The sequence below is a fragment of the Schistocerca gregaria genome, chromosome 7 (genome assembly GCF_023897955.1).
Source record: "Schistocerca gregaria isolate iqSchGreg1 chromosome 7, iqSchGreg1.2, whole genome shotgun sequence".
Taxonomy (NCBI): Eukaryota; Metazoa; Arthropoda; class Insecta; order Orthoptera; family Acrididae; genus Schistocerca; species Schistocerca gregaria.
In genome coordinates this window covers 452,834,517-452,849,739 of record NC_064926.1, presented here as the reverse complement: position 1 = coordinate 452,849,739, position 15,223 = coordinate 452,834,517, and the positions used below count along the sequence as shown (strand labels likewise).

At 39.3% G+C, this 15,223-nt stretch overlaps 1 protein-coding gene across 2 annotated transcripts in view; it reads right to left on the bottom strand.

The window, feature by feature from the left end:
- LOC126282197 (RNA-binding protein 33-like) overlaps window positions 1–15,223 on the bottom strand; it is a 225,594-nt gene that overhangs the window by 36,306 nt on the left and 174,065 nt on the right. For both annotated transcript variants that reach the window (XR_007551347.1, XM_049981730.1), the window contains exon 14: window positions 4,875–5,051. Coding sequence is in view for 1 of the 2 variants with exons in the window: in XM_049981730.1 (XP_049837687.1) it covers window positions 4,875–5,051 (177 nt within the window). In the remaining variant the exon portion in view is untranslated. The remainder of the gene's footprint in view (window positions 1–4,874; window positions 5,052–15,223) is intronic.

Sequence of the window (15,223 nt, the reverse complement as noted above, 5' to 3'; positions counted from 1 at the left end):
ACCTAACAGGAGACATTTTGAAACCAAACATCCTGAATCAACGGGAAGACCAAAAGATTTTTGTTTGTCAGGAAACTAAATGTTTTATTACCAACCCAAGAACTTTGCTAGAACAACGAATTATACGCCTAAGGCTCTTTTAGCCTCTTACCAGATTTATCATGGAATTGCTAAACGCAAGAAACTACACAGGGTTGCAGAAACTCTGATTTTACCAGCAGCAACTGATATAGTGTCAACAATGTTTGGTGACTCATTCGCTCAACAGTTGAAAAGTGTTCCTGTCTCAAATGACACATTGTGTAGAAGAATTTCAGACATTTCTGATGATTTAGTTGAGCATTTAATCGATAAATTGTGCAACAACTATTATGCACTTCAAGTGGACAAAGCAACTGACATTCATAAAGATGCTAATTTGATTGCTTATGTTCATTTTGTTGATGAATTTAACATTCAAGAGGAATTTCTTTTCTGTGAGCCAATAGAGAAAACAGCTACAGCTGAAAGTCTTTTTGACATGCTCAATACTTTTTTTAATCAAAACAGTTTATCATGGAATTGGTCCATTGGAGTCTGCACAGACAGAGCTCACTCAATGTCTGGCATTCGTGGTGGATTGCAAGTGAAAGTTAAAGTTGTAGCTCTTGATGCTGTATGGTCTCACTGGAATAATACCGAGAGACTCTGGCCACTAAAGAATTTAGTCCACCCCTTCACAAAGTTCTGCAAACGGTTATACAAACATTTAATATTATTAGGGCAAAATCTATAAATTGGATGCTTTTTGAAGTGCTATATGAGGAGATTGGTACTGAACACACTCAGTTGTTCTTTTTTAGTAATGATTGATGGCTTTTAAGGAGTAAAGTATTGAAAAGAATGTTTGCACTGAGGAATGAGGTATTGTGGTTACGCCAGTCACTTTTTGGCAGACTGTTTCAAGAATGGAGATTTTTATTTAAAATGGTTCACTTCACTGATATTTTTGAGAATCTAAATATTCTTATCACTTCACTTCAATGTAATCAAGCAAGTGTACTATCGCGGAATGAAAAGGTGAAGGTGTTCACAAATAAATTAGAGCTGTGGAAAAACCGGATACAGAGTGGCATATTACACTCATGCTCATAAATTAAGGATAATTGCAGAATGTGGTGCCACACAATGTGGCACTACACAAAACTGGCACTAATAGCATAGGCACATAGGGAACACACACGACACAGATCTGTTAAGTCCACGGTATTGGTGATAAGTTGAGAAAACCATCCCGAAACACTTGCGCTACAAAACACCACTGTTTCTTGCGAATGTACCCTGATATCAATATGGGATATGATCACAATGCATACGTACAGACCACACAATGGGTAGGCATACTCTGGATCAGATGGCCGAGCAGCTGCTGGTGTATAGCCTCCCATTCTTGCATCAGTGCCCGTTGGAGCTCCTGAAGTTTACTAGGTGTTTGAAGACGAGCAACAATAAGTCAACCGAGAGCATCCCAGACAGGCTTGATGGGATTTAGGTCTGGAGAACAGGCAGGCCATTCCATTTGCTTGATATCTTCCGTTTCAAGGTACTCCTCCACGAAGACAGCTCGATGGGGCTGTGCATTATCATCCATCAGGAGGAAGGTGATACACAGTGCACCCTTGAAAAGCAGACATACTGGTGCAAAATGATGTTCCGATACACCTGACCTGTTACAGTTCCTCTGTCTAATACATGCAGGGGTGTATGTGCACCAATCATAATCCCACTCCACACCATCAAACCATGACCTCCACACAGGCCCCTTTCAAGGACATTAAGGGGTTGGTATCTGGTTCTTGGTTACGTCAGATGAAAACTGGCAAGAATCACTGTTCAGACTATACCTGGACTCGTCCACGAACATAACCTGGGACCACTGTTCCAATGACCATGCCCTGTAGACTGTGTGTCTGGAGACAACTGTTCCCGTGGCTGCGGTAAGATACCGAGCAAGGCTACCTGCAGTACTCTGTGGCTGTCTGCAGGCACTGATGGTGAGATATCGGTCTTCTTGTGGTGTTGCAAACTGTCCCATACTGTAGCGGCTGGACACGTTTCCTGTTTGCTGGAATCATTTCCATAATCTTGAGATCACACTTTGTGGCACACAGAGGGTCCGTGCTACAAACTGCTGTGTTTGACCAAGCTCCAGCTGCCCTAGTATTCTACCCCATTAATATGAATTCTTTGAGCCATTTTCAACACACATTCACCATTAGCACGCCTGAAAACATCTGCACACTTACTTGCTGCACCATACTCTGACATGCACCAACACACCTCTGCATATGTGGACTGCTGCCAGTGCCAATGCATCACATGGTCATACCCCAAGGTGCTTTAAACCTGTAAACCACCCACCAGAGCATTGTTTCACCATGTATCAGCATTATCCTTAATTTATGAGCATGAGTGTAGATATGTTCCTTACTGTAGTGTCACTGTTAGAGGGCACAGAAAATCTGATACTTCCAATGGCTTGCTTTCATCATCATCTTGCTAAATTAACAGATCACTTCGAGAAGTATTACAGCAAAAATTTTGTTAAACTTAATTGGATTGAAAATCCATTCATAAATGCTCCTGGACCATCATTTCTAAATACTAAGAGCAAGAACAACTTATTGAACTCACTTGTGATACTTCACTGAAGAATAAATTTAATGAAGTGTCTTTGCAGGAGTCTTGGATACATATTAGCAAGGATTTTCCAACACTAAACAAAAATGCAATGAAGATCCTGATTCCTTTTGCAACAAAATACTTGTGCAAGATTAGATTTTCAGCTTTTTCAGCTATGAAGTCCACTACTGTTCAAAGCTAAATGTAAACAAAGAACTTCGAGTGGCTCTTTCTGCTATTCCTCCACATCTTGAGGAACTTTGTTCTCAAAAGCAAGCGCATCCATCAAACTAATCTTCTTAATTTAAATTTTTATTGTTCTTTTAGTTCTTGTTTGTTGAATTGTACATAATGTTCATTTTATAGTTTTTGCATAAATGAAAATGTGATAACGATAAAAAATTTGTTCCATATTTTCATTACAATGAGTCTTGTTATTTTTGGTTTCTGCTGCATAAAATCCTTTTCAATTGAGTTTGGTAAAGATAATGAGGAAAAAATATAAAATATGACTACTTTTATTAATAGCAATAGGCTGGGGGGCCTGATACTATTTTTCCTAGTGAAGGGGGGCCCCAAGGAAATATACTCCTTTCACCTTTCCTTTCTTTGCTTAGCTGAGCTCTTGATATTCATACAGCTACTTTTGTTTACTCCAAAGGTTTATCTAAATTCCTTATAGATGGTATATATCTTTCTTCAAATTATACATGCTTCTACAGGCTTGTATTTGTCCTCTATCTGTTCCTGCTAAGCCATTTTGCACTTTGTGCCAATCTCATTTTGTAGACATTTGTACTTTGTTTCACCTTCTTCATTTGCTGCAGTTCTGTATTTTCTCCTTTCATTAATTAAATTCAGTATCTCTTGTCTTGTCCAAGGATTTCTACTACACCATGTCTTTTTACCTATTTGATCCTCTGCTGCCTTCACTATTTCACCATTCAAAGCTACTCATCAATGTTTACTGTATTCCCTGTGTGTGCGCACATGCACACACGTGCTTAAACTAATAAAGAGCAATAGTTCACAAGCTTGTGAAATTTTCTCTTCCGTCCACATATAGATAAGGTACAAGCAAGATATTGTCTATGCATGTATTTTCTTTTAAATCATGGAATGTCTGCTATTTTAATACAATCTTTTAATCTCTTTTCAGTTCACATGATTGATGTTTTTAGAATCCATGCTGGTTGGCAAGGAGGAGGACATTATGTTCAAGATTTTAGAAGCCTATGAAATGTAGAGAATCAGAAAACGGTTTAAGATCACATGAATTGATTCAATGGAAAACGATGACCCCTTACTTTATGTCAATGACAAGCAGAAATGGCTAATACAATACACAATCAATATGAAAGATAGGATGATTGGCCACAAATGAGTCATTACTGCAAACTGTAGTTGAAGGGGTGGTGGAAAGAAAGAATCACAAGAGCTACCTTAGACAAATGTAAGTTAATGTGTATGGGTGGGGAAAACAATACAGTAACATTCGAGTACAGCACTAGTAGGGTGTACCTCAAAACAGTAACACTGATTAAATATCTAGATGTAACACAGCAAACTGATAGGAAGTGGAATGAGCATGTAAGGAAAGTGTAGCTCCTCCATAAAGGAGACAGTACATAGAATGCTAGTGCAACTGCAGAAAAATCCTACTGCTGCCAAAGTACATTTCACATAAAGACTATGAAGATAAGATGAGAGAAATTAGGGCTTACATGGAGGGTTTTAGAGTAATTTTCCCTTGCTCTATTTGTGCGTGGAACAGGAAAGGAAATGGACCAGTAGTGGTACAAGATAACCCCTGCCATGCACTGTAAGGCAATTTGCGAAGTACGTATGTATATGCAGATGTAGACATGAGTATACTGAAATGAGGAGCATACACGGTAAGTGTAAGGAATGGAGAACTGCATCAAACCACTGCGAGGAATGGAGAACTGCACAAAACCAACCTTATGGTTGATGACCAAATCAACATTTCTGTACACTCTAAAATAATATCCATTATGGTACCTAATCACTGTTTATCCTACACACAGAACAATTATTAATATTACTACATATAAGTAATGAGAGAAATAATCTGTATTCTCTGGATGGCATACATAAATCACAACTGGGTTCCATTTTTGTGAAATGGTTACTATTGAGTAAGTATGAAGACTATATACAGAGAAATAATGGTCACATAAAATTATACTTACATTTTTCCGTAGAACTGGAATGCCCTGTACTGACTGTTTGGTGACTACAGACACCTTCTGTATAGGATGCTGTTTAAGCTGCTGGCCTCCTTGCGATAAGAATTGTTGTTGTGGCGGTATTTGTTGATGCTGTTGGTGGAAGTGGTGTTGATGCTTCTGCTGATGCTTTAACTGCCGCTGTTAGGAATATTTTGAAAACAGTTCTTTATTTACAATGACATTTCAATACATACAAAAATTTCATTTTGTTCTTTAATTAAATTAATTATCACTTTGTAGCACAGATGGTGCATATTACTAGCACTGCAACTGTCCTTTCAATTACACAATAAAGCTTATTTTGAACAGATAAGCAATGAAACAAGACACTTGTAACATTGAAATCTGCAGTAGTAGTTCAGTGTCTTCAGGATGACACTGATCCAAATATTCACAATACCCGATGTCAGTAATGGTTCTTTTTTTATGTGCAGTATGTTACATTCATAAACATGCATGGTCAATTGCCAGTTCCTGCATTCATCAATTCTCTGCAGGTATGCCTGCAATTCACTATCATCTTATGACATTGGTATCTTCGTACAGGCACATAATCTGCAAACAATTTCATGGAGCTTCCAATGTTGTCCACGGGGTCATTTATATAGCTTGTAAACAGTAATGGTCACATCCACATTTACATGTGTACTCCTGGAATTATCTTGAATCCAGTCAGCTGGTCCGATTGTCAATAAGGTCTTTTTTTTTTTTTTTCACTACATGACAGTGCGGGACTGTACCAAATGCCCTTCTGAAGTCAAGGAACACATCAACCTGAAAATCGATATCAAAAGTGCAGTGGATCTGAGAGAGGAACAGAGCGATCTGAGTTTCACAAGATCTCCGTTTGTGGAATCCATTTTGAGTTTTATAGATGCATGTTTGTTCTCAAAAACCTCCATAATATGTGAGGATAAAATAGATTCCATAATTCTACAATCGATTGACATCAGCGATATGGGCCTGTAATTATGTACGTCTTATGGTACCCTTCGTTGCTCAACGACCTATGATAAACTGCTGCTGGAAGGGAAGGCAAGTTCTCTGCACAATCTCTATAGAATCTTAAAGGGTATCTCATCTGTTCCAGATGTTAATGATTTCCATCTGATTACCGATTTTACCTACACTTAAAATTTCTTAGTTTTAGTCAGACTGGTTGGCTAAATTTTGGTTTCACATTCACTGAACATATCTCTTGCTGCTCTCCTTACACTCATTTTCATTTTGTTCAGCTTTTGTTGTCAGCTAGGTTTTGAGTTCTCTTAAATTTGTGATGAAACTCTGTTTTTTTAAGCAACTTTCTAATGAAACTATTGAACCAACTGGATCTTTTGCATCCCTTAAAGCCTTGCTTGGAACACACTTTTCTAAGGCATATGGAATATTGTCCCCCCCCCCCCCCCCCACCCCTCCCCATTTATCGTCAGCACTGAATATTTTATGTTGACTGCTCAGATACTCCGCAATTTGTATCTGTAACTCTGTCTAAGTAAAAATATTTTCCTACCTTTTACTAGTTCTATAGCAGAGTAAACAATCAATGCAACTAAAAAAGTGTAGCAAGAATTAAAGAGATGAAAAAGTTTCCTTCACTGGTCACTGCATGCAAGGCAAAATGGCCAAACAGCTGGAACAATCTAGTGTGTGTGTGTGTGTGTGTGTGTGTGTGTGTGTGTTAGTTAAGAACAAGTCTGAAAGGTTAGCAATGTTTTCAATCTTCTTTCCTGTTAACCACTCAGCACTTCAACTGAATCAGTGAGTGGAAAAGCAGAACAACTCCGATACTGGTAGTTTTTAATTGAGATAGCCAAAATCACATTGAAACCTGATGAGTTGAAGAGAAGTATGACTAGCGCACTATGTACATATTTATGAGGCCGAGTCAATCCCTGCCAAGTGGTCCAGCACTGGTTGCTTGACCATCTTAGAAAAATTTTATATTTGCTGGGTAATTCCCCAATGCTTAGTACTCACAAAAATATTTCTTAAAAAAATTTATTGTTTATTATTTTGAAATGGCGGCTATATTTGTTCCAGGCCCCATACGTTTTTTTTGCACTTGCAAGCATATACATTTTTTACAATTATTCAGTAGTGGATTGCCCTAAGCCTTTCAGATAAAATGTATTTGCTTCAACACACTCTGGGCTACAAATTAACATCATTATCACTTAGCTGAATGTATTCTTTAATATATATTTTAATAGTTCAAAGTTATCAGCCACAAATTAAAAAAAACTTTTAATAGTAGTTTTCCAAAGAAAGATTAATTTCTCAGCTTTAATATTTTTTCTGCTATTACACTGTATAGTATAGTTACTTTTTATAGTGTATCAATGGTGAGCAGATTACACTTAAGAAAATACACTACTTAAAAAAATGTAATGGATGGAAAATGGATTTGTATCTCATTAATGTCATTGTCAAGTACAACTACTTTGAATTCAACGGACAACTGTATCAGCAGTTTGATGGGCTCGCTATGGGCAACCCTTTAGCTGGCATCCTTGCCGATATCTTTATCAATTCCTTGAAAAAAAAAAAAAAAAGCTGTTTAACCATGTCTCAGCCGCTTTACTAGGTATCCTTTCTTACACAAGATACGTTGATGATATTCTAGTCATCTATAACAGACCCGCCGATAGAATTGATCATATATTTAAACTTTTTAACGACCTCTATGAAAAAATTTCTTCCACTACTGAACTCGAAACGAAAACCGCCAATTACATTATTCAGACTTGATGCTTACAATAGAAGACAATAACATCACTTTCAATATTTTTCGAATAGAAACGTATACTGACCAAATCGTGCCTGCTTCCTCATTTCATCCACAGTCTCAAAAAATGGCCTTTTTTCACTCTGCCGTCCACCAAGCCACCTCTATACCACTTTCAACAAAAAAAGTTTAATGAGAAGATTAATTTACTTAAAACCATAGCAGGCAATAATGAATATACACCTAACATAGTGGACGATATCCTAAAAAAGAAAACTGCAAGAACTACCACACTCAACACTTCATGCACTGAAATTAACCCAAAAAACTTTTTCTATTCCTTTCATAGGACACATTTCCTATAAGATTCAGTGCATGCTTCGCAACAAATACAACTGCAATGTTGCCTTCTCTACTAATAATAATCTAAAGAGAAACTTTATTCATAATCTGGAATCCATTCGCTCCCCTATAGAAAGTTCTGGCGTTTATAAGATCATCTGGGATACCTGCTCCTCCTATTATATAGGGCAAACTGGATGTGCTTTCACCATCAGATATAAAGAACATCTTTTGAGAAAAAACGGCACCAGTCCCCTAAATTCATCCTTTGCCGATCATCTCTTAATTAATGGACACGCGCCTAAAGCCATAGGCAAAAACAATGTTCTACATACTGAAAAGAAGGATGTTTTAGAGGAATTGGAAATTTTCAAACATCTCTCTTGTCATGATGGCCTCATTCTCAACGAACAGCAGCAGCTGCGAAATAAAAACTTTTTCGACTGTATAAAGCCATTGCTTGATTTTGATTCAGATTTCCTCATGCAATTTACGGAAATGATGTTTTCTTGTTACATCTTTGCTGTTTTCTTGTATGTCATAACTAACGTTTTTTTTACATTACAAAATGTATCTCTGTTTAAAGCAGATAAATATGTAACTTAATCCTATTATTATCAGTGGTTACGCTATGCCTGAATCAGCTGCATCACAATTTCATGTGTCTAATTTTGAATGTACAGTAGCCTAGTTGTTTCTGTGGCTACTAGATGGCGCTCGTAGCAAGACCATGTTTACTTGCCCACACTTTCTAATGTGAGCACCTCAGTCTTGTTGCAACCCTTGTTCACTAAAGTATGAGCAGCCCTTAGCGGCTCGCCATCTTTCTTACAACTATTCATGACGTTGCTTTTCCGGCTTACATCTTTTTTAATATGTGACTTGTAAGTACTGCATCTTTTTCCAGTAAGTACAAACTTTAGTTTTATTAATGTATTATATACTTAATATGTTTTAGAACAGTTAGTCTAATTCTGAAGACGGCACTCATAGTAGCGTCGAAACCTGGTCAATTTTGACTTAATATTTGTGACCGAGGGCTTATTTGTTCTTGGGGTACAGAACAAAAAAAGGTATAATAAACTTATCTCCAGGAATGCCTGGTTCCCATGCTAGAGACCATTTATTCAGTCATACATTGTTACAGAGGCAACCTGCCAGGTTATCTGAGAGTACTAATGCACTGCTTTCTGGACTCGGGTATGTGTGCCGGCCCCTGTACTGAATCCGTCTTGCAGATTAATGACGAGGGCTGGTGTGCCAGTCAGCATGGATGTGGTTTTTAGGTAGTTTTCCACATCCTGATAGGTGAATACTGAGCTGGTCCCCAAGTCCCGCCTCAGTTGCTATACTCAGAGACATTTGAAAATGTTCGCACTATTTCATGGCTTCCACTAGAAGCAAACAGCTGGGGTGCACTAATTCTGTCCTGGGAGGGGCATGGGGGAAGGGGGGGGGGGGGGGGGTACTGTCACCAGAAACTTCTTCAAGCCACAAAGTGTTAATTTTGTGCTAGAAGACAGCATACAATTTAGACCAGTGTATTCTAATTTGAGTATTTATCTCATGCAATAACTTTTCGGTAAGCAGGATTTCTGATATAAGGTATCTGTAAATACATAAACTTCAGTAGAGAAATTTATTTCTGTTGAATAACATTGAGAAATCTGCACAGCAACTTTTAGTGTTACTTTATTCTCCTTTGGTATATTTTGTATACATTTCAAACTCAGTAGTGCCATTTGAGACCTTGTATCTATTTTATCTTATATCTATTCCCCCAATGAACCATGGACCTTGCCGTTGGCGGGGCAGCCATACCGCAGGTGCAACCATAACGGAGGGGTATCTGTTGAGAGGCCAGACAAACATGTGGTTCCTGAAGAGGGGCAGCAGCCTTTTCAGTAGTTGCAGGGCAACAGTCTGGATGACTGACTGATCTGGTGTTGTAACACCAACCAAAACAGCCTTGCTGTGCTGGTACTGCGAATGGCTAAAAGCAAGGGGAAACTACAGCCATAGTTTTTCCCGAGGGCATGCCGCTCTTCTGTATGGTTAAATGATGGTGGCGTCCTCTTGGGTAAAATATTCCGGAGGTAAAATAGTCCCCCATTCGGATCTCCGGGCAGGGACTACTAAGGAGGGCGTTGTTATCAGGAGAAAGAAAGCAGGCGTTCTACGGATCGGAGTGTGGAATGTCAGATACCTTAATCGGGCAGGTAGGTTAGAAAATTTAAAAAGGGAAATGGATAGGTTAAAGTTAGATATAGTGGGAATTAGTAAAGTTTGGTGGCAGGAGGAACAAGACTTCTGGTCAGGTGAATACAGGGTTACAAATACAAAATCAAATAAGGGTACTGCAAGAGTAGGTTTAATAATGAATAAAAAAAATAGGAGTGTGGGTAAGCTACTACAAACAGCATAGTGAATGCATTATTGTGGCCAAGATAGACACGAAGCCCATGCCTACCATAGTAGTACAAAGTTTATAGGCCAACTAGCTCCGCAGATGACGAAGAGATTGATGAAATGTATGATGAGATAAAAGAAATTATTCAGATAGTGAACGGAGACGGAAATTTAATAGTCACGGGTGACTGGAATTTGATAGTAGGAAAAGGAAGAGAAGGAAACGTAGTAGGTGAATATGGAATAGAGGTAAGAAATGACAGAGGAAGCCGTCTGGTAGAATTTTGCACAGAGCATAACTTAATCATAGCTAACACTTGGTTCAAGAATCATGAGAGGTTGTACACATGGAAGAGACCTGTAGATACTGGAAGGTTTCAGATAGATTATATAATGGTAAGACAGAGATTTAGGAAACAGGTTTTAAATTGTAAGATATTTCCAGGGGCAGATGTGGACTCTGACCAAAATCTATTGGTTATGAACTGCAGATTAAAACTGAAGAAACTGCCAAAATGTGGGAATTTAAGGAGATGGGACCTGGATAAACTTAAGGAACCAGAGGTTGTAGGCAGTTTCAGGGAGAGCATTAGGGAACAACTAACAGGAATGGGAGAAAGAAATACATTAGAAGAAGAATTGGTGGCTTTGACGGAGCACGCAAAAAGGAACACAAACGTCTCAAAAATGAGATTGATAGGAAGTGCAAAATGGCTAAAAAGGGATGAATAGAGGACAATGACGTAGAGGCATATCTCATTAGTGGTAAAACAGATACTGCCTACAGGAAAATAAAAGAGACGCTTGCAGAAAAGAGAACCACTTGTATGAATATCAAGAGCTACGATGGAAACCTAGTTCTAGGCAAAGAAGGGAAAGCACAAAGGTGGAAGAAGTACATAGAGAGTCTATACAAGGGCGATGTACGTTAGGACAATATTGTAGAAATGGAAGAGGATGCAGATGTAGATGAAATGGGAGATATGATAGTGCGTGAAGAGTTTCACAGAGCACTGGAAGGCCTAAGTCGAAGCACGGACCCGGGAGTAGACAAAATTCCATTAGAACTACTGACAGCCTTGGGAGAGTCAGTCCTGACAAAACTCTACCATCTGGTGAGCAAGATGTATGAGACAGGTGAAATACCCTCAGACATCAAGAAGAATAATATAATTCCAAGTCCAAAGAAAGCAGGTGTTGACAGATGTGAAGAGTACCGAACTATCAGTTTAATAAGTCACGGCTGCAAAATACTAATGTGAATTCTTTACAGACGAATGGAAAAACTGGTAGAAGCTGACCTCGGGGAAGATCAGTTTGGATTCTGTAGAAATGCTGGCACACGTGCGGCAATACTGACCCTATGACTCACCTTAGAAGATAGATAAAGGAAAGGCAAAGCTACGCTTCTAGCATTTGGAGACTTAAGACACAGCTTTTGACAATGTTGAATGGAAAAATTTATTTCAAATTTTGAAGGTAGCAGGGGTAAAATACAGGGAGCGAAAGGCCATTTACAATCTGTACAGAAACCAAATGGCAATTATAAGAGTTAAGGAGCATGAAAGGGAAGCAGTGGTTGGGATGGGAGTCAGACAGGGTTGTAGCCTATTCCCAATGTTATTCAATATGTATATTAACCAAGCAGTAAAGGAAACAAAAGAATAATTTGGAGTAGGTATTAAAATCCATGGACAAGAAATAAAAACTTTGAGGTTTGCCGATGACATTGTCATTCTGTCAGAGACAGCAAAGGACTTGGAAGAGCAGTTGAACGGAATGGATAGTGTCTTGAAAGGAGGATATAAAATGAACATCAAGAAAAGCAAAACGAGGATAATGGAATGTAATCGAATTAAGTTGGGTAATGCTGAGGAAATTAGATTAGGTAAAGAGACACTTAAAGTAGTAAATAAGTTTTGCTATTTGGGGAACAAAACAACTGACGGTGGGCGAAGTAGAGAGGATATAAAATGTATACTGGCATTGGCAATGAAAGGGTTTCTGTACAAGAGGAATTTGTTAATATCAAGTATATATTTAAGTGTCAGGAAGACATTTCTTAAAGTATTTGTATGGAGTGTAGCCTTGTATGGAAGTGAAACATGGACAATAAATAGTTTGGACAAGAAGAGAATAGAAGATTTCTAAATGTGCTACAGAAGAATGCTGAAGATTAGATAGCTAGGTCACATAACTAATGAGGAGATATTGAATAGAATTGGGGAGAAGAGAAAGTTGTGGCACAACTTGACCACAAGAAAGGATTGGTTGGTAGGACATGTTCAGAGGCATCAAGGGACCACCAATTTAGTATTCGAGGGCAGCGTGTAGGGTAAATATTGTAGAGGGAGACCAAGAGGTGAATGCACTACGCAGATTCAGAAGGATGCAGGTTGCAGTAGGTACTGGGAGATGATTCAGCTTGCACAGGATAGAGTAGAATGGAGAACCGCATCAAACCAGTCTCTGAACTGAAGACCACCACTACCATGCCCAAAGTTGCAGTGAGATTGAGGCCAGTAACCTTTGGTGCCACTGGAATTGCCAGGTGACCCGGACATCGCAGAGGCTTCTAATACGCAACACTAATCAGCCCATCCTCACTCCAGAGTGAGTGGCAGACAGTGGTGGGTTCGCATGTCACTGGGCAGAAGATGAAAGAGGAAGCAGGTCATGCAGCTGGCTCCCTACATCTTAGCAACAGAAGTGAGTTGCTACCCAGTGTTGATAACTGAGCCAGCATAGTATGCATCTCCAGTTGGGCCAGTGGTCGATTTTCCTGCTCAGATTGGACAAGTACAGTGGGTGGGTATGCTTGTAATTGGGAGCTCCAATGTTAGGAGGGCGATGGAGCCCGTCAGGGAGATAGCAGGCAAGGTGGGAAAGAATTCCAGTGTTCATTCAGTATGTTTGCTGGGAGGTCTCATCCGTGATTTGGAGGAGGTCCTGCCGGCAGCTATCAAGCACACCGGGTGAAACTGGCTGCATGTAGTGGCAATGTCAGAGTGAATGACCCCTGCTGCTTGGGTTCTGAGGCCATCCTTGGCTCCTTATGGCAGATGGCTGATTTGGTGAAGGCAATTAGCAGTGCATGTGAGGTGGTGGCTAAGCTGTCTATGTGTAGCATCGTGCCCAGGGTTGATCGCGGTCCTCTGGTTTGGAGCAGAGTGGAAGGTCTAAACCAGAGGCTCAATTGACTCTGCGACGGTATTGGATGCAAATTTCTTGACCTCCGCTATCAGGTGCAGAATTGTCGGGTTCCCCTTAATAGGTCAGGCGTGCACTACATGCAGGGGTAGCGGAGTACCTGTGTGCACATGGGGCTTTTTTAGGTGAGAGAACTCTTCCCTTGGGATCAAAGACAATTTGCCTGTTAAAACAGCCACAGTGACCTCAGAGGATCTTGGCCCTCGTAGATCAGATAGAAAAGATTCATATGATTTTAGTAAACTGCAGGAGCATCCAAGGAAAGGTCCCAGAATCAGTATCGCTTACTGAAGGTTATAATGCACAGATAGTATTGGGAACAGAAAGCTGGTTAAAACCAGACGTCAATGTCAATGAAATCCTACACTGAATATTTATAGTAAGGATAGGTTAGTCACCAATGGTGGTGGTATGTTTATTACAGTAAACAACTTGATAAAATCTATCAAGGTTATCACGGATTCCTGATGTGAATTAATCTGGGTGAAATTGACATTCAAAGAACGGTCAAAAATGATGATCAGATGCTTCTATATACCACCTGGGTCAGGATTTGTAGTTGTAGAGCACTTCAGAAAGAACTTGTAGAATATCATTAGTAACTTCCCTGATCATGCTGTTGTAATAGGGGGTGACTACAACTTACCAGGTATAGATTGGGAGTGTCATGCCATCAAAACTGGTGCCAGAGACAGGGATTCGTGTGGCATTGTTCTGGATGTCTTGTCCGAAAATTACCTTCAGCAGATCTTTAGAGAACCAACTCATGAGGGTAACGACTTAAACCTCCTGGCAACAAACAGGCCTGAACTTATTAAATCAGTTAACGTAGAAAAAAGGTATCAGTGATCATAAGGCTGTGACAGCATCTATGATTATGGGTCCTGCAAGGAATGTTAAGAAAGGTAGGAAGATATATTTTCTCAGCAAGGGTGGCAGAATACAAAGATGTGGAGAACAAATGGAAAAAATTGAAAGAAATCATTCAATGTGGCGTAGACAAGTATGTTCCAAGTAAGGTTTCAAGGGATGGGAAAGATCCCCAATGGTTTAATAGCCATGTTAGAAAAGTGCGATGTAAACAAAGAGCTCTTCAACTCAGATTCAAGGGAAGTAAAAACATAGGTGACAAACAAAAGCTGAACGAAGCGAAAATGAACATAAGGAGAACAATGAGAGAAGTGTTCAATGATATCGAAAGTAAGATGTTGTCAACTGACCCAACTAAAAACCCTAAGAGATTTTGATTGTATGTAAAATCAGTAAGGGGGGCAAAATCATCTATTTATTCCCTTAGCAACCGAACCAGCATTGAAACAGAAGATAACAGAGAGGAGGCTGAAATATTGAATTTGGTCTTCTGAAGTTGTTTCACCACAGAAGATCGTAACACTGTCCCTCCTTTCAATTGTCATGCGAACATCGAAATCGCAGATATTGCAGAATCGAAAAGCAGTTACAATCGCTTAGTAGTGGAAAGACATCAGGACCAGTTGAGATGCCTTTAAGATCCTATGAAGATTATGGGAAAGAACTTTCTCCCCTTCTAGATCACTTCAGCAACGAAAGGTACCTAGCAACTGGTAAAAAGAGCAGGTCATTCCTGTTTTTAAGAAAGGCCGTA